Source organism: Nerophis ophidion, linkage group LG06 (genome assembly GCF_033978795.1).
Source record: "Nerophis ophidion isolate RoL-2023_Sa linkage group LG06, RoL_Noph_v1.0, whole genome shotgun sequence".
NCBI lineage: Eukaryota > Metazoa > Chordata > Actinopteri > Syngnathiformes > Syngnathidae > Nerophis > Nerophis ophidion.
Genome location: NC_084616.1, coordinates 15,529,012 through 15,554,440, shown reverse-complemented (window position 1 = coordinate 15,554,440; position 25,429 = coordinate 15,529,012). Strand labels below are relative to the sequence as shown.

At 38.7% G+C, this 25,429-nt stretch overlaps 1 protein-coding gene across 1 annotated transcript in view; it reads left to right on the top strand.

Annotated features, from left to right (window-relative positions):
* LOC133554252 (collagen alpha-1(XXVIII) chain-like) overlaps positions 1–25,429 on the top strand; it is an 80,123-nt gene that overhangs the window by 47,292 nt on the left and 7,402 nt on the right. Inside the window, exons 15-32 of the mRNA XM_061902757.1 lie at positions 298–366; positions 441–509; positions 4,361–4,429; positions 4,512–4,583; positions 7,299–7,367; positions 7,446–7,517; positions 7,598–7,666; positions 7,733–7,801; positions 7,890–7,958; positions 12,780–12,848; positions 14,603–14,671; positions 17,181–17,249; positions 17,375–17,443; positions 17,515–17,595; positions 17,669–17,704; positions 17,770–17,806; positions 21,540–22,097; positions 25,271–25,429. The exon at positions 25,271–25,429 is cut by the window's right edge and continues 14 nt beyond it. Coding sequence (XP_061758741.1) covers positions 298–366; positions 441–509; positions 4,361–4,429; positions 4,512–4,583; positions 7,299–7,367; positions 7,446–7,517; positions 7,598–7,666; positions 7,733–7,801; positions 7,890–7,958; positions 12,780–12,848; positions 14,603–14,671; positions 17,181–17,249; positions 17,375–17,443; positions 17,515–17,595; positions 17,669–17,704; positions 17,770–17,806; positions 21,540–22,097; positions 25,271–25,429 — 1,774 coding nt within the window. The remainder of the gene's footprint in view (positions 1–297; positions 367–440; positions 510–4,360; positions 4,430–4,511; positions 4,584–7,298; positions 7,368–7,445; positions 7,518–7,597; positions 7,667–7,732; positions 7,802–7,889; positions 7,959–12,779; positions 12,849–14,602; positions 14,672–17,180; positions 17,250–17,374; positions 17,444–17,514; positions 17,596–17,668; positions 17,705–17,769; positions 17,807–21,539; positions 22,098–25,270) is intronic.

Sequence of the window (25,429 nt, the reverse complement as noted above, 5' to 3'; positions counted from 1 at the left end):
CGATACGGTACCGATTCCCGGCACCTAGGAATCGGTACCGTATCGGTTCAAATGTGAACGGTACCCATCCTTACTAGGTATACGGAATAAGTGAAGTAATTATGGTTGCAAATTACTTACAAGGCAGAAGCATATTAAAAAGTATCAAGTAACAAACGTGTGTGCATCATGAGCCTAATTTCAGGATTTTTTTTATGACCACTAGGTTTTGCCGAAAAAATAAATGATCACTTCTTCCTAATGTAATGGAGTAAAAGTGGGGTTTCTACTGACATGCACATGCCGGTGTCATTACAGGGCGAGTTGGGCCCTTCGGGTCCTGCAGGGCTCCTCGGCCTGCCAGGTGCGGGCATCCAGGGCGAGAAGGCAAGGAATAAAACACCATGCCACTTTTACCCATAAGGTATTACTAATGTAAATAATAACTGCCACTTTTACAGGGCGTTGAAGGTCCCAGGGGGCCACCGGGCATGAGGGGCCCACCAGGGGAAGGCCTGCCTGGACCCAAGGTTTGTACAAACAAAATCGTGCTGACAACTAAAAATGTGTAGATACCCATCATCCATGAGTTACATTGAATGAATGTATTAACTATACATGTTACATGTGGTGAGTGATATTAAAAGTTGAACATTATCAACACAATATTTAAACTATCTCCTTATCCTAATTTTTGTTAAAAAAAATTCATATCAGTTGGTAAATTGTGTTGAATGTAAATATAAACTGAATACAATTAATTTGCAAATCCTTTTCAACCCATATTCAGTTGAATATGCTACAAAGACAACATATTTGATGTTCAAACTCATAAACTTTATTTATTTTTTGCAAATAATAATTAAATTAGAATTTCATGGCTGCAACATGTGCCAAAGTAGTTGGGAAAGGGCATGTTCACCACTGTGTTACATCACCTTTTCTTTTAACAACACTCAATAAACGTTTGGGACCTGAGGAAACTAAATGTTGAAGTTTTGAAAGTGGATTTATTTCCCATTTTCGTTTTATGTAGAGCTTCATTCGATCAACAGTCCGGTGATCTCCGCTGTCATGAAAAAAATGGCGCTTAGATGGCAGCATATGTTGTTCTGAAAACTGTATATACCTTCCAGCATTAATGGTGCCTTCACAGATGTGTAAGTTACCCATGCCTTGGGCACTAATGCATCCCCATACCATCACAGATGCTGGCTTTTTAACTTTGCGTCGATAACAGTCTGGATGGTTCGCTTCCCCTTTGGTCCGGATGACACAATGTCGAATATTTCCAAAAACAATTTGAAATGTGGACTCGTCAGACCACAGAACACTTTTCCACTTTGCATCAGTCCATCTTAGATGATCTCTGGCCCAGAGAACCCGGCGGCGTTTCTGGATGTTGTTGATAAATGGCTTTCGCTTTGCATAGTAGAGCTTTAACTTGCACTAACAGATGTAGCGACCAACTGTATTTAGTGACTGTGGTTTTCTGAAGTGTTCCTGAGCCCATGTGGTGATATCCTTTAGAGATTGATGTCGGTTTTTGATACAGTGCCGTCCGAGGGATCGAAAGTCACGGTCATTCAATGTCGGTTTCCGGCCATGCCGCTTACGTGGAGTGATTTCTCCAGATTCTCTGAAACATTTGATGATATTATGGACCGTAGATGTTGAAATCCCTAAATTTCTTGCAATTGCACTTTGAGAAACGTTGTTCTTAAACTTTTTGACTATTTTCTCACACAGTTGTGGACAAAGGGGTGTACCTCGCCCCATCCTTTCTTGTGAAAGACTGAGCATTTTTTGGGAAGCTGTTTTTATACCCAATCATGGCACCCACCTGTTCCCAATTAACCTGCACATCTGTGGGATGTTCCAAATAAGTGCTTGATGAGCATTCCTCGACTTTTTCAGTATTTATTGCGACCTTTCCCAACTTCTTTGTCACATGTTGCTGGCATCAAATCCTAAAGTTAATGATTATTTGCAAAAAAAAAAAAATGTTTATCAGTTTGAACATCAAATATGTTGTCTTTGTAGCATATTCAACTGAATATGAGTTGAAAATTATTTGCAAATTATTTTATTCCGTTTATATTTACATCTAGCACAATCTCCCAACTCATATGGAAACGGGGTTTGACGACCACCTCAGAAAACATTTGGATCTCCAAGTACTGCAATAATGACCAATATTAAGCGATAGTAGCATAGTAGGCCTAAGTATTCATTAAAACAACAGGTATATTTAACAGAAATTTCAAAATAAATCATTTTTTTAATCACATTCTTATCAGTAACCAGGGTTGTACGGTATACCGGTACTAGTATAGTATCGCAGTACTAATGAATCAAAAACAGTACTATACTCTGTTTGAAAAGTACCGGTTCGCCATATTTATTTTTTTTAACGGGCATGATGTCACATCGTGATATTGCTGGTTTTACGAGCAGAGGAGCATGTTCGGCAGCGCACACACACGGAGTACTTACAAGCAGACACAGTGTGTAGACAGAAAAGGGGAAAAAGGATGCATTTAGGTGTAAAAACTAAAAATAAACACTAAAACACCCTCAGGAAGAGGGCCTCCATGGCGACGAATAAAGTAAGTTTCATACAAGTAGCATTATCACTGGAGGACGAGGGATAGCTAAACATGCTTCATTACACACCATAGCTCACCGGCGTCACAGTGTAAACAAACACCATGTGGGTGGATGTACACCGGACATCCACTGTAATGATACCAAGTACAAGACTAAATCGATATTTTTTATCGTCACAAAATCTTTTTTCCCTGTTAGTTTATAAACTTAGAAAATACGTCCCTGGACACACACGACCAATGTATGATCCTGTAACGACTTGGTATCGGATCGATACGTAAATGTGTGGTATCATCCAAAACTAATTGAAAGTATCCAAACAACAGAAGAATAAGTGATAATTACATTTAGGTATCGATCCGATACCAAGTAGTTACAGGATCATACATTGGTCATATTCAAAGTCCTCATGTGTCTGAGGACGTATTTCCTGAGTTTATAAACATAATATGAATTTTTTTTTTAAAGGAAAAAAGATTTAGTGATGCAAAAATATCTCGATGTACTCATAGTAGCATCGACTATATACGCTATTGTCCTTGGTATCATTACAGTGGATATGTGGTATCATCCAAAACTAGATGAATAAGTGATTATTACATTTTAACAGAAGTGTAGACAGAACATGTTAAAACAGAAAATAATCATATATGAACAGTACATGAACAAGTGGATTAATAATCAATTTTTACAGTTTGTCCCTCATAATGTTGACAAAAGGATTGAATGATAAATGACACAATATGTTGCTGCAGTCTAATTAGGAGTTATTGTTTGTTTACTTACTACTAAAAGACAAGTTGTCTAGTACGTTCGCTATTTTATTTAAGGACTAAATTGCAATAATAAACATATGTTTAATGCACCCTAAGATTTTTTTTGTTCGAATAAAGCCAATAATGCCATTTTTTGTTGTCCCCTTTAATTAGAAAAGTATCGAAAAACTTTTTGGTACCGGTACCAAAATATTGGTATCAGTTATAACTTGGACTATGGTGCGGTTTGTTTTCCCGTGGTGTTAAGGTAATGAGATCTTTTATTATTAACTCGAAAATATTACAAAAACAAAGGGTATGAACAACGGGCGCTCTCAGTGGAAGTACAAAACTTGGCTGTTAAAACAAAAACTAATACTAAAACGTAAACTATGGACATAAAACTTGCAAACTATGGCACGAATAACGAAAACTTACGTGGAACGAGAAAAGAGCATGGATCATCGGCATGGAACAACAAGGGTGAGTAGAGGGTGATGTCGCCAGGCTGACTGCCTGGCAACTACAGGCTTAAATAGGTGCAGTGATTGACAGCTGCGTGAGTCATGAACACATAACAGGTGAAAACTAATGGGTTGACATGGTGACAAAACAAACAAGAATGCACAATAAGTCCAAAACCAAACAGAACGTGACCACAAAACATGACAGTATCGGCCTATAACATGTATATCATGTTTAGCCTCGTCCTCTATACATGATAATGACCCTAAAGATACTGCAAAAAAATAAATAATCGGTTTATTTGTCGTATTATTACTTTACGGGGGACACACAGCTGCTAGCCACTTGTCAGCCGGGGAACTAATCATGAATATATTGTCAGTAAGAGGAAATTGTTGTTTGTGATCGGAGTTAAAAGGCAAAATGGTCCGATACTGATGGGTGTCCTATCTGGGAAGACAACACATATTGATCTGCTCCAAAATCTACTGTATTCTTGTCAACCCTTGGCCGAAGTACTTTGACTTGCTATGTTTTCTTACCTCACTCAGGGAGACCAGGGCCTCCCGGGTGAGGTTGGCGCTCCAGGACTGACAGGAAGGGGAGAACCTGGAGACAAGGTGTGTATCAAAGCCCCGTGATGACGAAACATTAATAAGTCTGGAGGTGAACATAATTATTTATTATTCATTGTGTCTTCAGGGGGAGTCGGGATCACCCGGGTTCTCGGGGTTCCCGGGTGTGCCAGGGGAGGATGGAGCACCTGGACAAAAGGTGGTCTGTCGCTTGCTTTATTTATATCCAGGGAACTAAAATGCATGAAAACTATTTTTCATGACTATCATTTTAGATATTTCCCCTAAATATCTAAAAGTATTCATAGTCTCTTCGTGCTATATTATGCTCCTTCCAGCGCTGTTTTTAGGATATACTGTATATCTTTTTTTATCCAATCAGAATTCAGCTAGCTTATGTTGCCATGCTGCACCAAATCTGCCCGAGGCCTTTAGAATCAACTGCAGCAGAAGATGGAATGATTGAGCACAGGTGTGTTGTGTACACACCTAACGCTGATGGCTGCAGTGTCGCTCCAGGAGTGCCCCGCCTCTCCGCTCTGCTGCATGCCCCGCCTCCTGGCCACCATCTTGGTCAGGACAACCATTTGCCCTGTCTCGCTGTCGGCTCGTTGGCTCCGCCTCTCCACAACACTATATTGCCAAAAGTATTTGGCCACCTGCCTTGGCTCACATATGAACTTTAAATGCCATCCCATTCCTAACCCATAGGGTTCAATATGATGTGGCTCCACCTTTTGCAGCTTCAACTCTTCTTTGAAGGCTGTCTTTATAGAAATTTTTTACCATTCTTCCGAAAGCGCATTGGTGAGGTCACACACTGATGAAGGTCGAGAAGGCCTGGCTCTCAGTCTCCGTTGTAATTCATCCCAAAGGTCAGGACTCTGTGCAGGCCAGTCAAGTTCATCCACACCAGACTATGTCATCCATGTCTTGATGGGCCTTGCTTTGTGTACTGGTGCACAGTCATCATGAAAGAGGAAGGGGCCCAATCCAAATTGTTCCCACAAGGTTGGGAGTGTGGAATTGTCCAAAATGTTTTGGTATCCTGGAGCATTCAAAGTCCCTTTCACTGGAACTAAGGGGCCAAGCCCAACTCCTGAAAAACAACCCGGCATCATATTTCCTCCTCCACCAAATTTCACACTCGGCACAATGCAGTCCGAAATGTAGCGTTCTCCTGGCAACCTCCAAACCCAGAGTGGTTCATCAGATTTCCAGATGGAAGAGCGTGTTTTATCAGTCCAGAGAAGGCCTCTCCACTGTTCTAGAGTCCAGTGGCGACGTGCTTTACATCACCGGACTTGGTGATGTATGGCTTAGACACAGCTACTCGGCCATGGAAACCCATTCCATGAAGCTCTCTGTGTACTGTATGTGGGCTAATTGGAAGGTCACATAAGTTTGTAGCTCTGTAGCAACTGACTGTGCAGAAAGTCTTTGCACTATGCCATTGGTGTCCAAATGTTTTCCACTGAGGGCCGCACACTGAAAAATCAAAGCAAGCGGGGGCCATTTTCATAATTTTTATTTTAAAATCCAATACAATATATGTATAAAATATATACATTTAGGTCTCCACTCAGTTATGATCCCGGGGACCCCAAAGGGTTTTGTTAAAAAAAAAAAAAAAAATCTGTCATTATTCAGTATTATTATTTTCCTTATTATTTAAGTTTTAAATCTCTAGATCAACATTAGGAAAAAAATGGAAAAAACACAAAATATGCAATATTTTCACCCAATAACATTTTTTTAGGTGGAATATTTGAGATTATATAATAATTGGAGCCTTAATTTTGGATTTTGATTCATTATTATTTTTTGAGCAATGACACTTAAAAACAAATCGGACTACAATAATTGCGGATCCAAAAGTGTACTTCTCGTTAAAGTGTTAAAAAATAAATTATATATATTTTTTTACCGTTTACTTTTAGCCGAATAATTTAGAGATCAACTTCAGATCTATCCGTCAATTATTAGTTTTATTGTGGTTTATGTTTTTTGTTGGTTTTAGGCCCTTCTTTAAAACAAAACAAAACAGCTCAGTTTTTTTTTATATGGCAAAACACAAAATATGCAAAATTTTTCACCAAAAAATATTTCAAAGTGGAATATTTAATTTGACGTAATCAGAGCCTTGAATAGGTCAATAATTTAAAATGACATTGATTTTGATTCATTATTATTTTTTAAAGAAAGAAACAGCCTGCATGGCAGCTTTGTTTTATAAGATCAAGCATTGCAACAATTTCTTGTTACATTTCACCTTTTTGCTCTTTTATACCACTTTTTATGTTTTTAACTTTTTTCAATTGTATTCTTAAAATGTGCCGTGGGGCCGTTAAAAAATAACCCGCGGGCCGCGCTTTGGACACCCCTGCACAATGCGCTTCAGCATCCGCTAACCCCTCTGTATCAGTTTATCTGGCCTACCACTTGGTGGCTGAGTTGCTGTTGTTCCCAAACACTTTCATTTTCCTATAATAAAGCCCACAGTTGACTTTGGAATATTTAGGAGCGAGGAAATTTCACGACTGGATTTGTTCTGGAAATCACTGAGAGCGGCCCATTCTTTCACAAGTGTTTGTAAAAACAGTGTCTCAGTCAGAGCTGAAGGTCACGAACCGAAGGTGCCATCAGGACCACATCATCTGCAAAAAGCAGTGACGCAACCTTTAGCCCCCCGAGACGTATACCCTCTCAGGAACTAATGCAGTCCAATAATAACAAAACATAACTAAACCAAACATGATCGAGACCACAGATCATGACACGCAGAGACGTCCCCAACCGATGCACAGACGAGCGGTCCAGCCCGGATCCCGACTTTCCATTATTTGACTTGATTGCCCAAAGACTTTAGTAGCAACTGTTTGTCATGAAGGACTTCTGTGTCCTGTGACTTCAGGGTGAGGCAGGAGCGGCGGGTATCAGGGGCCCAGAAGGGCCACCTGGGATTGGAACCCAAGGCGAAAAGGTAAAAAAAAGTTCCCTTACCTTGCCCAACAGGCTGTTCTCGCTGAGCTAAGGACTGTGTTGTCCGTTTTGCCCCCAGGGGGACCAGGGTCAAAGGGGAGTAAGAGGCTTGACTGGGCCGCCTGGCGTTAGTGGCCCATCAGGACCCAAGGTGAGGACTGGGAATTGCTTGCATAAATGAAGGCGGGAGGTACTGTATGAAAAGGATTCTGGCTTGATTGAACTCTTTAGGGAGCACCAGGAGCTCAAGGCAGGCTGGGTTTACCGGGTCCACCGGGACGCTTTGTTACAGGACCCAAGGTAAGTGTCAGAACCCCAAAATGTCCATTGTCTTTAAGACTGTAAAAAACATGACATTTGTTCTAGGGTGACATTGGACCAAGCGGCCCTCCTGGTCCGATTGGAGAGACCGGCTATGGGCTTCCTGGTCCAAAGGTGGGGTCCTGGCGACAATTGAGACAAACGAGTGTTGTGTTATGTTCAACAGCATCTTTTACTTAGATCCTGTGTCTGTGTGCTGTAGGGTGACCGTGGAGTTCTGGGCCCTCCAGGTCCAATCGGTCCGAAAGGAGAAGGTTATCCTGGACCCAATGTAAGGAACTGGTTTACTGGTTTACCGTGAACCTTCGTTCTTAAGCCTGGATTATGCTTCTGTCACTATGCCATCACCTCCAATATCTCGATAGCTCGATGACAACAGAAACAGACTTCCAGATTTTTATTTTATTAGAAGTAACTGATGTGGACCATTAGAAATTTTGTCGTTCGCCGAATTACACATTTTTGTTTTGCTCTTCGTAAGATGCCTAGGGCCATTGACAAATGAGTCATGGGCCATAGATGGCCCCTGTGCCACACTTTGGGAATCCCTGCTGTAAAAGTGTTTATAGTCTTAGTACTATTGTTTAATTCCAGTCCATGTGTCCTGGGCATGGCGTTAAAGTGCATCCGGCACTGGAGGCTCCTCTATGGGGTCTTTGGGTACTAGGAGGTTAACCCCTTTACTACTGGTACCCCAGATGGCCCTTGGCGAAGGCCTAATACCTGACTGCCCCTTAGCCAGGGATACGGAGAAGACCTCAATGGCAGAGCAGGCGGAAGACGGTAGATTTGAAAACTACCAAAACGGCTACAAAGGCGGAAGAAGGCCGCAGCAGAAAAGGGTCCCCAGTCGTCTTGGACTGCATGCCATTGGACCCTGACCCGATTATGTCAGGGTCCAATGGCAGTCTCCTCACGTTGGACAAAGTATCGCACAGGCATCCTCCATAAAGGGATACACCCCTTCCAGGAGGATCGTCATACTTGTTCGAGTGACCGCCGATGATGATGATATTTGTCCGTCCTAAGTCACATCAGCGGGTTTTTCCTGTGTAATACAGAGGGGATAAATGGGGGAGCTCTTTTTCTGTTTTTTGTTAATTTTGTGTATAAATCAAGACAAATTCTGTACTTTGGAGCAATGTTCACGGACTCTAGTATTTGGCTTGTTAGCATCCCAATGCATCGTGGTTCAGGGAAGAGTTGTTTGATGTTGGATGTTGGAAAATGTCCGATGCCTTTATTTAAATTTTTTATTTTTATTTTCGCGATCGACCGGTAGGGTCACAATGATCGAATGGTCGATCGCAGTCGGCGAGTTGGCGACCCCCGGCTTACACCGTTATATAATCCAGGCTTAACTCGGTCCATCCTGCTGTCTTTCATGCATCACCTTGTCATTTGGTGTGGAGTTGTCCCCGTGTCATATTGATATCGCCCCGATATCAGTCAAACTGATATCGAATAATATAATCGCTCTGATACCAGCAGCCCTGCATTGTTTACTTTTGCAAAACTGGACAGCCAGTTAACATTTAAATGTCCACCAAAAAGCACAAAAGCTCTTTTATTTTAGCTATTTACAAAAGGTAAACATGGTTGGTTCCGAGGATCTAGCAGCTACACAACAGCTAAGCACACAATAGCGCACAAGCTAGTTCATACGGAATAACTAGGGATAGGTACCCACTCTGGTAATTTTTTGCAACATTGTGCCATTTTATGGTAACTGGGTTGTGGGAGACGTCGTCCCAGCTATCCGCACTTCGTCACTCTGTGATCACCCCAGCAGCACTGAGAGCGGACTCAGGCAAACTCCCTCTCGGTAGTGTTGCAATTTTCAATAGCCAAGAAAATTTTGACCCTCAACGTAAGTAAAGTAAGGCTCCACTTTTCCAAAAATGCGCTAGACGGTGCTATTGTACATTGGCTTGGCTATTGGACATGCTACTGATTAGCATTGGAGATTTTACGTGGCGATTTCAAAATTTCCTATTTGGTGCGCAATAAGTTCAATACTTACGGTATTAACACCTTTTAGGGTACAACAAAAAGCTAAAAAACACATTATAAACTATACATCTGTAATTAGGGACCGCAATGTCCCTTTGGGACAGAGGACCCTATTGTATCTGTAAGGTTTTATTATTATTCTTTATCATAATTCCGCACCTTCGCGCTGTAATTTGACCCTCCTAACATGCTTCAAAATTCACCAAATTTTACAAAAACATCGGTATGGTGAACTTTGCCATCTAATAAAAAAAAAATTAAAAAAAAAGTCAAAATTGCGCTCTAGCCCCCCCTCGGAAAAAACACAGACAAAATTGCTTATAATTCCGTTAAGATTGTAGTAGAGTCATGAAACAAAAACCTCTATGTAGGTCTGATTTAGACCTAGATTTCATAAAATAATTCCCTTCAGCAAAAATCAACAGGAAGTTGGCAAAAACCCCTTCTAAACAAAATTTTCCTAAAAAATGTCATTTTTGCCTCTTTGAGCTGTAATTTGACTCGCTTAAAATGCTTCAAAACTCACCAAACTGGACACACACATCAGGACTAGCGAAAAAAGCGATCTAATAAAAAAAACAAACCCCAAAACTCTAAATTGCGCTCTAGCGCCCCCTAGGAAAAAACACAGACAAAACTGCTTGTAACTTCCGTTAAGATTGTAGTGAAGTCATGAAACAAAAACCTCTATGTAGGTCTGATTTAGACCTAGATTTGATACTATAACTCCCTTGAGCAAAAATCAACAGGAAGTTGGCAAAAAACCCTTGTAAACTAAATTTTCCTAAAAAATGTCATTTTTGCTTCTTTGAGCTGTAATTTGACTCCCTTAAAATGCTTCAAAACTCACCAAACTAGACACACACATCAGGACTAGCGAAAATTGCGATCTAATAAAAAAAAAAAAAAAAAAAAAAACTCTAAATTGCGCTCTATACGCCCCCTAGGAATAAAACATTGACAAAACTGCTCTTAGGAAGAAAACACAGACAAAACTGCTGGTAACTTCCGGTAGGAATGTCAAAGAGACATGAAACACAAACCTCTATGTAGGTCTCACTTAGACCTACATTTTAATAATTGACATCCTTCAGCAAAAATCAACAGGAAGTTGGCAATTACCCCTTCAAAACACCTTTTTTCAAACATTATGGGTGACAGACAGAACCACCAGTGTGACCCCAGGATGCAGGGAAGGTAGGTAACGTGAAGGTAAAGATATGTTGAATGGGTAAAGGCAGGAAACACCAGCCAAAGTCGGTCCCGTCCATCGCTGCTTGCAACTTTAATTGCAACTTAATGTCATACATTTAAATGATAACATGATGATAATAAAACATGATATAAGGATTGGACAGCAGTTATAATCAGCTCATTTTTAAATGTTGCAATAAAAAATGAGACATCATTTTTAAAAACTATTTATATTAATTGACACACACAATATTGTTATCATTGAGTACCGGTATCAATTCCCACGTACCAGGAATTTCTCCATGAGATTTCTCCATAAGAAACATTAAAATATGAACAATTGGTTGCAGCCTCGGCAAAAGTCCATATTTTTGTAAAGGTTTGCACACTTTGAAGACAAAATAATATATCATACAAACATAACAAGGTGGTGATAGATCAACTTTCTATTCATCAACAAGACAAGAAAAGAAGATGAAGCTGCTGCTCGGCCAACACGCCGAGACACACAGAAGTCCCTTTGGTACCCTCACAAACGATCAGAAATCACAAAAATCCTCGACTTTCACAACCATATTGCTACAAAAATAAACATTTAAAAAAGTAAAATCCATCTCATTGAGGCACTGCGGAGAAAGGAGCAGACAGAGGGAGTGAAGGGTGTCAAACGTACGGACCACGGGCCGTATCAGGCCTGCAAACTGGTTTAAATGAGTTTGCCAAGTATGAAAATGAGCTGCAATTTTTTTATAGAAAAAAAAAATGGATATTGCAATAGCAATTCCAGTGTAACCCACATGACGTGTCAGCTGAATTTATGCGCCCTCTGGATTGGCTGCCGCTACTCCAATCAGCGCAGGTGCCAAGCGATCAGCCGCTCCTTTTGAGGCTGGCGGCAGACCAATGCTGTAGCGACGCACAATACCTTCTTTCATTTTTAAAATATCCACTCAAGGGATGAAATAACAAAACAGCAAGATGCAAAGACTGAAGTCAACATGACCATGAATTGATTAACATCGACAATTTGAAAAACTTATTCGGGTTTTACCATTTAGCGGCCAATTGTACGAAATATGTACTGTACTGTGCAATCTACTAATAAAAGTTTCACTCAATCAATCAAACCATAATCTCTGTAGTTAGAGTTCCGTGCAGCGCTCGCCATTTAATGAGGGCACGATGTGCACCCTGAACTCCATTTTAAAAATGTCTGTTTCTACATTTGTTGTTTGTTCTATTTTATTTTACGCTTAAATCTAATATGGTCACATTGGTTACGTTTGTAGTTATGTTACCTTTATTCCGTAATATTATGGTGTCATTTTGACAACTGTTTTGATGATATTATAATAGTAATATTTGAATGATGATAAATGAGTGTGTTGTGGCAGTTGCGGTGTCACCAATGAGGAAACACGTCTTTAATGGTAAACTGTCAACATGAGGATGCTAAACAGGAAGTGCTTGAAGTTTAATAGCTTTGTAAATACATTACACGCAAAGTATACACACAAAATCTAAGTTCATTGTGTTCTTGGTGTTTTTGAAACCGCACCAATTTTTCCTCAGAATTTTCAACTAACAAAGTGTTTTGCCAAGGAAGATTATTTGTAATGTGTACATTTTAAGAATGTACTTATTCTATTTTTGGCCTAAGTAAGACAAAGAAAACAATTTTGAAATTGTCTTTATTTTTTCCATTATTTTGCCATGATTTAATCAGTGGGAATAGATTTTCCTGCAGGCGGGTCCCTGAGCTAAACCGAGTTTGACACCCCTGGTATAAACCATCGAGCCAGAAGAGTAAAACTGATTGTTGATTTTGTGGCGTGGTATCTCTGTTTTAGTATGTAATACCAACATGTTATGTTTGTCCTGGTAGGGCCCGCCCGGTCTAACTGGACTTCCAGGAGAACCTGGCCTAGAGGGGATTGGCTTTCCTGGACCAAAGGTGGGACCTTTTAAAAGCATACAACAGACTCTTGAATGTTTTTTTTCTTTCTATTTTAGAGTGTCTCATTCATTTGCAGGTCCTTCAATTATTATTCTTTTTTTTTTCTTTTTCTATTATTTACAAAGCTTCCAGAAGTGTTAAAAGAAGTGGAATAAAACAGTTGATTCAATCGGAAAGTGCACTTTGATGTAAACATGCATGGAAGAGTATGCACGGGGCGGTATAGCTCGGTTGGTAGAGCGGCCGTGCCAGCAACTTGAGGGTTGCAGGTTCGATTCCTGCTTCCGCCGACTGAGTTACTGCCGTTGTGTCCTTGGGCAAGACACTTTACCCACCTGCTCCCAGTACCACCCACACTGGTTTAAATGTAACTTAGATATTGGGTTTCACTATGTAAAAGCGCTTTGAGTCACTAGAGAAAATGCGCTATATAAATATCATTCACAAATATTTCACCTATAAAAAAATGAGGTTTTTTTCGGTGGTTGAAAACCGATCTGCTTGATTTTGACTCAGAACATATAAATACACTCCTTGAAAGCTAGACCAGTGTCATGATCTGCTGCTTGGATCATGGCATATTCTGGTTTTGTTCTGTTTTGTATCACATCCTGTTAGTGTTTTGTCTTCCTTAGTTCCTGGTGGCACTTCCTGTTTTGTTCTGTTGTCATAGTTACGTATTTGTGTCACCTGCCTCTTGTTTCCCACGGGCACCTGCTTGTTGATTATCCTCCCTATTTAAGCCTGCCCTTTTTTGTCATTCGTCCTCGCAGTCTAATTTGTATTTGATGCAACAGGTGATGTCGCTATCCCAGCTTGTGGTAAAACTCTTTTGGAACTCGTTAGCTTCCACGCTATTCCTCCGTTTGTTTATTTCCCTAGCTCACATGCTAGCGTCTTTAGTTTTTTCTAGCTCACATGCTAGTTCTGTTCGTTTTGTCTGTAGTGCTCTTGTACCAGTGTTTTCTGTTCCTAGTCTGTTTTGTAATATAAATAAATCATAATTTCTTACCTTCCCGCTGTGTCCTTATCCGACTGTACTTCGAGAGAACAAACACGCACCACGATGCCAGCAAAACGTCACAACCAGGGTGTTTTAACCATAGGGGCCACTGTTGGGCCCCGTGTAGACCAAGTATGGCCCACTTGGTTTCAAAATATGGTAGCAAACATGGCGCCCTGTCGTCACGTGAGGGGCTTTATTTGACCAATTGGTCATAAGCCCCTCTGCCATTGTTGGGCATTGAGCCACCTCTTACTTGCTTTATTTTACAACTTAGAATGCATGAAGAAAAAAAAAAAGGTGTTCTTGTCTTAGATAGGGATTGTGAACGATAGTCAACGTTCCAAAAAAAAAAAGGTGTGGTTCCCCTTTTACATAAAAAAAACATGTAAACAATGGCTCCATTGGCATGGAAACAGAGGTGAATATCTGTTGTGATCAGTGCAACAGAATGATAGAAAATAACTGAAGACATACTGAATAAATACTTTAATACATAGAAAACGTACATAAGACTTAATTTAGGCAAAAATATGTGAAATTTACTTTGAAAATGAAAACTGTGATAGAATGAAGCTGCAACATTTAAAGTGTGATGGAATGAGGGATGACTATAATGTCTGAATTGGGGGGGAAAAAAGATTCAATAACTTCCAGAATCAAATGAGATACAATAAGCTTTGAATGTTTTGGTTAAAATGCTGCACTGCAGTTGTTCATCTATCCTCATCGTGTCTCTGTGCTTCAGGGGGATATTGGTTTTCGAGGGCTGCCTGGTCTACCAGGACCTCCAGGTGAAGGTCTCCCAGGACCGCAGGTAACACACGATTGCATGGTCACGTATTTATTTATTTTTCTTGGTTAGATTTGGAAACAGTACATGCCACATAACACAAACCTGATTCTGTATTTAGCAGACCCTTTAGGATTTTGCAGGCTTCTTCAGTGATTGCTGCGGTCTAAAATACCTCATTTTGTGGCAGCTTTTTCAGAAAGTTATAGCAAAGGTTGCGATGTTATGATATATATACATGTATACATATATATATATATACATCTGTATGTATATATATGTGTTTACATATATACACACATATGTATGTATATATATATGTATATAAATGTACATATATATATGTGTACATACACATATATATGTATATATACAGTACATATATACATATATATGTATATGTACAAATATATGTATATATATGTGTATATATATGAGATACAAGAGTTAACAGTATATATACATGTATTTATGAATATATACATTAATATATACGCACACATATATACTTGTATATATACATATATATGTATATATACCTATATATAGGTATATATACATACATATATACATACATACATATAAATGTGTATGCTTACATATATGTATATACATATATACATACATATATACATATATATATGCACACACACACACACACATATATATATATATATATATATATACTGTAGTGTATACATATACATATACACACATATATGTATGTGTATCCATATATATGTGAATATATATATACACATTCATATATATGTGTAAACATATATATGTGAATACATAAATACACATATATGTGAATACATATATATATACTGTATACATATACACATACTGTGTATATATGTGTATACATATATATATGATATATAAATATATATATATATATATATACTTGATATATATATATATATAAAATATATATATATATACATATATATATCTAATATATATACAGTATATACATATATATATATTAGGGCTGGGCAATGATTAAACATTTTAATCGAAGTTAATCGCACTATTTCTCTGATTAACCGCGATTAACTGCATTGTATACGCAAAGCCCAATAATGAATTCAAAAGTAGTGTGTAGTGCACCTTTATTGGAATATTCTCCCACATGAACAAAAGCGCCAAAACATTTGTTGTGCAAACACAATTTAAATCAGTCCTTGTTAAACAGTAGCAGTTAAATAGCATATTTTATGAAAATCAACTCAAAAAATGTAAATACAAACATTTAAGCTTATTACTACCACTGCCAGGGTATTTAAGTTATCCTGTTTGTTATGGAAAATAAATATAATCTACATACAAATCTCTGAGCCACAATCATAACACCTGAACAGGCAATTTCTGAGGTAACAGCAGAAACATTTTTTTTTATCTGGGATCTTATGTTTAAAAAACCTATATTATAGGTAGTGGGCTGTTTTAGGGAATTTTTGATCAAATTATCCGTAGTAGCAATATTAATAATGTGTTTATTCTGCGTAGTGCACTTAAAATAATTATGACCATATCTAGGAATTGATATGATGGGAATTTTCCGATTATTTGCTTGCTGCTTTGATAAACTGAACACATATATATGGTACTATATTGTGATGTTATGAGCCAGGGAAAAAAAGAACTACCCTACCCAGCATGCAACAGGAGTGACGAGCATGCGCGGTAGCCCGGTATAGGTTGTGTCGCCATGACGGCATCTTGTATGTTGCTGTACGCACGCTCTGAAAGCAAACGTTAAGAACTCAGCCAACACTCCTCGTCTGCATTATTGATAAATAGACAGACAACACATATACTCCGCTGCTTCACAGGCCACTGGATGTAGCCGGCAAAGTATTCCCATGCTAGCTAGCCGGTCTAGCAAGCACACGTCATTCAGTCCAAAATGGCCCGATCTATCCACATCCAGAATTGTCTGGCGGTCGTAAGTGATCCCGGAGTGACCACGCTGTAAACCAGCCATGAAATTTGCAGAATTGTCCGGTATTTTTGCCAAATGTTCCATCTTTACCAAGAGTCCCTCGACGCCGAAGTATATCCGGGAGATGCCATCTTGTTAAGAAAAGTCGTTAACATAATAAAAGCATGTAAACAACATACGCAAATGTGCGATAAAATAATTTTCGGCGTTAATAGATTGATGAGTTAACTCGTAATTAACGCATTAATTTGCCCACCCCTAATATATATATATATATGTGTGTGTAAGCCCAGTCAAAAAGTTTGTAGACCCCTGTACGAGACTTTATTCGCGGGGACCGGTTGAATATCCGTGAATTGCCCCAATCTTGACATGGCATCCTGAAGTGACTGATTTAACACTTTTACAGGATTCAGAGAAGGGGTTGATGTATTTCCGTAATTCAGCTCATCTTATTTGCTGCTTTACCTGAAAAAAGCCAGCAGACGTGACGCCTGTATGACTTCCTGGGCTTCACAAGTCCACCAATATCCTACTCAAGACTCTGTGAACATAAAAAAACCTGTATTCTTTGTGTTGTAGGGTCACACGGGGCGACCCGGGCCCCTAGGCCCGGTCGGGCCGCCAGGACTTGGAGTCCAAGGACCAAAGGTAGTATTTGCCGCTTCACCCACATTACTGATTTTTTTCTCTCTCATACACACTACTGAAATACTCTCATACACACTATTTAAATGTTTTTCCCCTCTATAAAAACACTTCTGTTTTTCTTGTAGGGTGACCAGGGTGTCCAAGGTGTGACAGGACCCAGGGGCCCCCCTGGAGAAGGTTTTCCCGGAGCCAAGGTACTCACTAGATGGGATTTAAACTCAGGAGGTGTTCTGATGCCAATCTCGTCTTGTGGACTGTGTGACAGGGGGACCGAGGCACCGCAGGGGAGAGGGGTCTGAAAGGCTTGAGAGGCGAGATGGGTGACCCGGGAAGTCCAGGGCAACCCGTGAGTATTATTTGATGAAATGCAAAATAAATGCAGCGGAATGGGTCCCTAATGAAATGTCTTATTATACGAGGGTGCAACTGGTGTCAAAGGAGAAGCCGGCCTCACGGTGAGTCACGCTGCTACTTTTTCATTCATGCTGAGGCCAGTCGATGATTGATGTATTTATTACAGAGGGATGACATCATACGACTCATCAAAGAGATCTGCGGTAGGCATTTTTATTCTTAAGTGATTGATCATTGGAACATTCAAATATGTATATTACTGTGAAATAGAAAAGCGGGACTACTGGTATTCCAACGGTAACATTTTGGCTGTTTTCCTCCATACTGTTGTTGTTACTGTAAATGGGAAAACAATACAGCTGTTTTTACAGTAAAATTCACCTGAGCTGCCTTTTTGTACCGTGAAACCTGTAGTCGTTGGTTTTACAGGGCATTACTGTAAATAAAAAAAACGTAGATCTGTTTTATAGTAAAATTTTATTTTCTTTCTGTAAAATCTGTAGTCGTTTTTACAGTACATTAGTGTAAATGGAAAAACAGTACCAGTGTTTTTTCATGGTAAAATTCAGGTAAATGAGCAACCAGTTGTTGTTTTTTACCGTAAAATCGGTAGTCGTCGTTTTTACAGGGCATCACTGTAAATGGAAAAAATGGTAGTTCTGTTTTATAGTAAAATATTATTTTACTTCAGTAAAATCTGTAGTCATTTTTACAGTACATTACTCTAAATGGAAAAACAGTACCAGTGTTTTTTCATGGTAAAATTCAGGTAAATGAGCAACCAGTTGTTGTTTTTTTACCATGAAATCGATAGTCGTCGTTTTTACAGGGCATTACTGTCAATGAAAAAATGGTAGTTCTGTTTTATAGTTTCCCCCTGTGACCCCGAACGGGACAAGCGGTAGGAAATGGATGGAGAGTTTATTTATCTTCCGTAAAATCTGTAGTCGTTTTTACAGTTCATTACTGTAAATAGAAAACGTGTATTAGTGTTTTTCATGGTAAAATGCAGGTAAAGGAGCTACCAGTTTATTGTTGACGTCAAATCTATAGTTGTTGTTTTTACGGGGCATTACTGTAAATGAAAAAAACAGTTATTGTGTGTTATCGTAACATTTTATTTTTTACCGTAAAATCTGTAGTCATTTTTACAGTACATTACAGTAAATGGAAAAACTGTACCGATGTTTTTTCATGGTAAAATTCAGGTAAATGAGCTACCAGGTTTTCTTTGTACCGTAAAATCTATAGTCATTTTTCACAGTACATTACTGTAAATGGAAAAACAGTACCAGCATTTTTTCATGGTAAAATTCAGGTAAATGAGCTACCAGTTGTTGTTTTTTTTAACCGTAAAATCAATAGTCGTTGTTTTTACAGGGCATTACTGTATATGAAAAAATGGTAGTACTGTTTTATAGTTTTTCCCCGCGACCCCGAACGGGACAAGCAGTAGGAAATGGATGGAGAGTTTCTTTTTCTTCCGTAAAATCTGTAGTCGTTTTTACAGTTCATTACTGTAAATAGAAAACGTGTATTAGTGTTTTTTCATGGTAAAATGCAGGTAAAGGAGCTACCAGTTTATTGTTGACGTCAAATCTATAGTTATTGTTTTTACGGGGCATTACTGTAAATGAAAAAACAGTTGTTGTGTTTTATCGTAACATTTTGGTTTTTTTTTACCGTAAAATCTGTAGTCATTTTTACAGTACTTTACTGTAAATGGAAAAACTGCACCAGTGTTTTTTCATGGTAAAATGCAGGTAAATGAGCTACCAGTTTATTTTTGCCGTAAAATCTACAGTTGTCTTTTTTATGAGGCATTACTGTAAATGAAAAAATGGTAGTTCTGTTTTATGGTAAAATTTTCGTTTTCTACCTTAAAATCTGTAGTCATTTTTACAGTACATTACTGTAAATGGAAAAATTGTATCAGTGTTTTTTCATGGTAAAATTCAGGCAAATGAGCGGCCAGTTTTTTTCATCCGTAAAATCTATTGTCGTTTTTACATGGGGTTACTGTAAATGAAAAACGGTAGTTCTGTTTTACAATAAAATCTGTAGTCGTTTTTATAGTATGGTAAATGGAAAAACTGTACCAGTCTTTTTTCATGGTAAAATCCAGGTAAATGAGCTACCAGTTTGTTTGTTTTAGCCGTAAAATTTATAGTCGTCGTTTTTACAGGGCATTACTGTAAGTGAAAAAATAGTAGTTTTGTTTTATAGTCAATTTTTTTTTCTCCCGTAAAATCTGTAGTCATTTTTACAGTACATTACTGTAAATGGAATAACTATACCAGTGTTTTTTTCATGGTAAAAGTCAGGCAAATGAGCTACCAGTTTGTTTGTTTTTACCGTACAATCTATAATCGTCGTTTTTACAGGGCATTGCTGTAAATTAAAAAAATGGTAGTTCTGTTTTATAGTAAAATCTGTAGTCATTTTTATAGTATGGTAAATGGAAAAACTGTAGCAGTTTTTTTTCATGGTAAAATTCAGGCAAATGAGCTACCAGATTATTGTTGACGTAAAATCTATAGTTGTCGTTTTTCCGGGGCATTACTGTAAATGCAACAAACAGTAGTTTTATAGTAACATTTTATTTTTTACCGTAAAATCTGTAGTCATTTTTACAGTACATTACTGTAAATGGAATAACTGTACCAGTGTTTTTTTCATGGTAAAATTCAGGCAAATGAGCTACCAGTTAGTTTTTTTTACCGTACAATCTATAATCGTCGTTTTTACAGGGCATTGCTGTAAATGAAAAAAATGGTAGTTCGGTTTTATAGTTTTCCCCCAAGCAGTAGAAAATGGATGGAGAGAGTTTATTTTTCTCCCGTAAAATCTGTAGTCGTTTTTACAGTTCATTACTGTAAATGGAAAACGTGTATCAGTGTTTTTTCATGGTAAAATTCAGGTAAAGGAGCTACCAGTTTATTGTTGACATAAAATCTATAGTTTTCGTTTTTACGGGGCATTACTGTAAATGAAACAACAGTTGTTGTGTTTTACCGTAATATTTTATTTTTTACTGTAAAATCTGTAGCAATTTTTACAGTACATTACTGTAAATGGAAAAACTGTACCAGTGTTTTTTCATGGTAAAATGCAGGTAAATGAGCTACCAGCTTGTTTGTTTTTGCCGTAAAATCTATAGTCGTCGTTTTTACAGGACATTACTGTAAATGAAAAAAAGGTAGTTCTGTTTTATAGTAACTTTTTATTTTTCTTCCATAAAATCTGTAGTCATTTTTACAGTACATTACTGTAAATGAAAAAAAGGTAGTTCTGTTTTATAGTAACTTTTTATTTTTCTTCCATAAAATCTGTAGTCATTATTACAGTACATTACTGTAAATGGAAAAAGTGTATCAGTGTTTTTTCATGGTAAAATTCAGGTAAATGAGCAACCAGTTGTTGTTTTTTTACCGTAAAATCTATCGTCATTGTCTTTACAGGGCATTACTGTAAATAAAAAAATGGTAGTTCTGTTTTATAGTTTTCCCCCGTGACCCCGAACAGTACAAGCCTGGAGCCGTCACTTTTTCTTTTTTTTTTTAGTGCCTCACTCTAACTTTCCTCATCCATGAATCTTTCATCCTCGCTCAAATTAATGGGGAAATTGTCTCTTTCTCGGTCCGAATAGCTCTTACTGCTGGAGACTATGATTATAAACAATGTGAGGATGTGAGGAGCCCTACAACCCGTGACGTCACGCGCACATTGTCTGCTACTTCCGGTAAAGGCACGGCTTTTTTATTAGCGACCAAAAGTTGCAAACTTTATCGTCGATGTTCTCTACTAAATTCTTTCAGCAGAAATATGGTGATATCGCGAAATGATCAAGTATGACACATAGAATGGACCTGCTATCCCGTTTAAATAAGGAAATCTCATTTCAGTAGGCCTTTAACACGCCTGTTGTGGTTCCAGGGTGCGGGGTGAAGTGTAAGGAGAGGCCCATGGAGCTGGTGTTTGTCATCGACAGCTCAGAGAGCGTGGGCCCAGACAACTTTGAGATCATCAAAGACTTTGTCGCCGCCCTGGTGGACAGAGTCACGGTGGGCCGCAACGCCACCCGGATCGGCCTGGTGCTGTACAGCCTGGAGGTGAAGCTGGTGTTCAACCTGGCCCGCTACGTGAACAAACAGGACATCAAGCAGGCGGTCCGGAACATCCCCTACATGGGCGAGGGCACCTACACGGGCACGGCCATCCGCAAAGCCACCCAGGAGGCCTTCTACAGCTCCCGCCTGGGCGTGGGCAAAGTGGCCATCGTGATCACCGACGGACAGGCGGACAAGCGGGAGCCGGTGAAGGTGGACATCGCCGTGCGGGAAGCCCACGCCGCCAACATCGAGATGTTCGCCCTCGGCATCGTCAACACTTCGGACCCCACGCAGGCGGAGTTCCTCCGAGAGCTCAATCTGATCGCCTCCGACCCCGACGCTGAGCACATGTTCCTCATCGATGACTTCAACACCTTGCCAGGTAAAAACCTTCCGATTTATTCTCACGCAATTATTTCTGGACAATGAGGAAGGTCAATCAAATCCAAAAACCCAGGTCAAAAGTTGGTTGTCCCAGAGCAGCTTCCAAAGGCTGAAATCGTTATCCAACATCTTTGTCAATCTGCATGATTTCGTCCACTTTTTTCATTAACATGTCGAAGTTTAGCGTATGAAACAATTTTAACATCACTAAAACATACATTTAAAAACCATACCGCGACTGTGTTTCGAACTGAAATCCTCTCATACACACTACAGATTTTTTCTCTCTCAGTACACACTACTGAAATACTCTTCATACACACTATTTAAATGTTTTTCACCTCTATACAAAACTACTAAATCCTCATACACACTACTGATTATTTTCTCTCATACACATTACTTAAATCCTCTCATACACACAACTGATTTTTTCCCCTCTACACTTACTACTGAAATCCTCATACACACTACTGATTTGTTTCTCTCATACACACTACTTAAATCCTCTCATACACACAACTGATTTTTCCCCTCTGTACAAACTACTGAAATACTCTCATACTCACTATTTAAATGTACACACTCTGATTTTTTCCGCTCATACACTACTTAAATCCTCTCATACACACTACCGATTTGTTTCCCTCTATACAAAACTACTAAAATCCTCATACACACTACTGATTTGTTTCTCTCATACACACTACTTAAATCCTCTCATACACACAACTGACTTTTTCCCCTCTATACAAACTACTGAAATACTATCATACACACTATTTAAATGTACACACTCTGATTTTTTCTCTCATACACACTACTTAATCTTTTCATACACACTACCGATGTGTTTCCCTCTATACAAAACAACTAAAAACCTCATACACACTACTGATTTGTTTGTCTCATACACACTACTTAAATCCTCTCATACACACAACTGATGTTTTTCCCTCCATACACACTACTGAGAATACTCTCATTCACACTAGTTTAAATGTACACACACTGATTTTTCCTCTCAAACGCACTACTTAAATCTTCTCATACACACTACCGATTTGTTTCCCTCTATACCAAAACTACTAAAATCCTCATACACACTACTGATTTGTTTCTCTCATACACACTACTGAAATCCTCTCATACACACAACTGATGTTTTCCCCTCTATGCAAACTACTGAAATACCATCATACACACTATTAAATGTACACACTCTGATTTTTTCTCTCATACACACTACTTAAATCTTTTCATACACACTACCGATGTGTTTCCCTCCATACAAAACAACTAAAATCCTCATACACACTACTGATTTGTTTGTCTCATACACACTACTTAAATCCTCTCATACACACAACTGATGTTTTTCCCTCTATACAAACTACTGAAATACTCTCATTCACACTATTTAAATGAACACACACTGATTTTTTCTCTCAAACGCACTACTTAAATCTTCTCATACACACTACTGATTTTTTCCACTTTATACAAAACTACTAAAATCCTCATACACACTACTGATTTGTTTGTCTCATACACACTACTTAAATCTTCTCATACACACTACTGATTTTTTCCCCTTTATACAAACTACTGAAATCCTCATACACACTGCTGATTTGTTTCTCTCAAACACACTACTTAAATCTTCTCATACACACTACAGATTTTTTTTCTCGCAAACACACTACAGAAATCCTCTCATACATACTACTGAAATCCTCTCATCCACACTACTGAAATCATGGGTACCCTAGCACCACATAAATAACTAAGTTATTATCTTCTTATCATATTTGTCAAACTGCATGATTTTTTTCCACTTTTTTTCATTAACATGCCGAAGTTTAGCGTATGAAACAATTTTAACATCATTAAAACACACATTTAAAACACACATTTTGAACTGAAATCCTCTCATACACACTACTGATTTTTTCTCTCTCGTACATACTACTGAAATCCTCTCATACACACTATTTAAATCATCTCATACACACTCTGATTTTTTTCCCTCATACACACTACTGAAATTCTCTCATACACAATACTGATTTTTTTCCCTTATTACAAAACTACTGAAATCCTCATACACACTACTGATTTGTTTCTCTCATGCACATCACTTAAATCCTCTCATACATACTACTGATTTTTTCCCCTCTATACAAACTACTGAAATCCTCATACACACTACTGATTTGTTTCTCTCATACACACTACTTAAATCCTCTCATACACATTACAGATATTTTTTTTCTTGCAAACACACTACTGAAATCCTCTCATACATACTACTGAAATCCTCTCATCCACAGTACTGAAATCACGGGTACCCTAGCACCACATAAATAAAGTTAAAGTACTAATGATTGTCACACACACACACTAGGTGTGGTGAAATTTTTCCTCTGCATTTGACCCATCCCTTTGATCACCCCCTGGGAGGTGAGGGGAGCAGTGGGCAGCAGCGGTGCCGCGCCCGGGAATCATTTATGGTGATTTAACCACTAGGCCACTGATTAGGTGTGTAAGAGGGAAACATCAAAGAACACAAAGGACATTAAATACATTAAAAGAGCAGAGCTGATGCAACCAGCCACTTTTACACACAGCTACAAAAGTAAAACAAAAAACAAGCAAAAAAAAACAAAAACATATCTACTGTAGTGGACTCTGCGGTGTTCCACAACATCATCTGCTGGGGGGAGCATGGCCAGAGACAGGAGCAGACCCAACAAAGCAACCAAGAGAGCCGACTCCACCCTCGGCTGCCCACCAACTCTTGGCCAGTGTCCAGTCTGCATGGATGAGTAAGGATGCATCCAAGGAGACCGATAATAAGAATAGAATAAAGAATAATAAAAAAATAATAATTAGTGGTATACATAATTGTGGGTTTAGCTCAATCCTTATGGAGAGCATCAGCTTTTCTTTCAAAGAGAAGAAAAAAATCCCCAAATAAGTATACGTCTTTTCTCCCCTGTTGTGTAATTGCACTGAATGTGACCCAGGACTTACATTTCTAATGAAATAAGAGCTTTCTAGGCTCAAAATGTATCCCTAAACATGAATATTCATCAAGCAGTGGGGGACTGAAATCACCAAAAGTGACTAGACTTCAACTTCTTTTTTTTTTGTTGCTTTCTCTGTCAGCTCTGGAATCCAAGTTGGTCAGCCGTTTCTGCGAGGACGAGAACGGAGCACTGATATATAACAGCATCACCAACGGAAACAGCGGTGACAACGGGAGGTATGCCATAGGCGGCTATGGGTACCAGCCGGCCGTGGAGCAGAACCTCAGCCAGAGGGGAG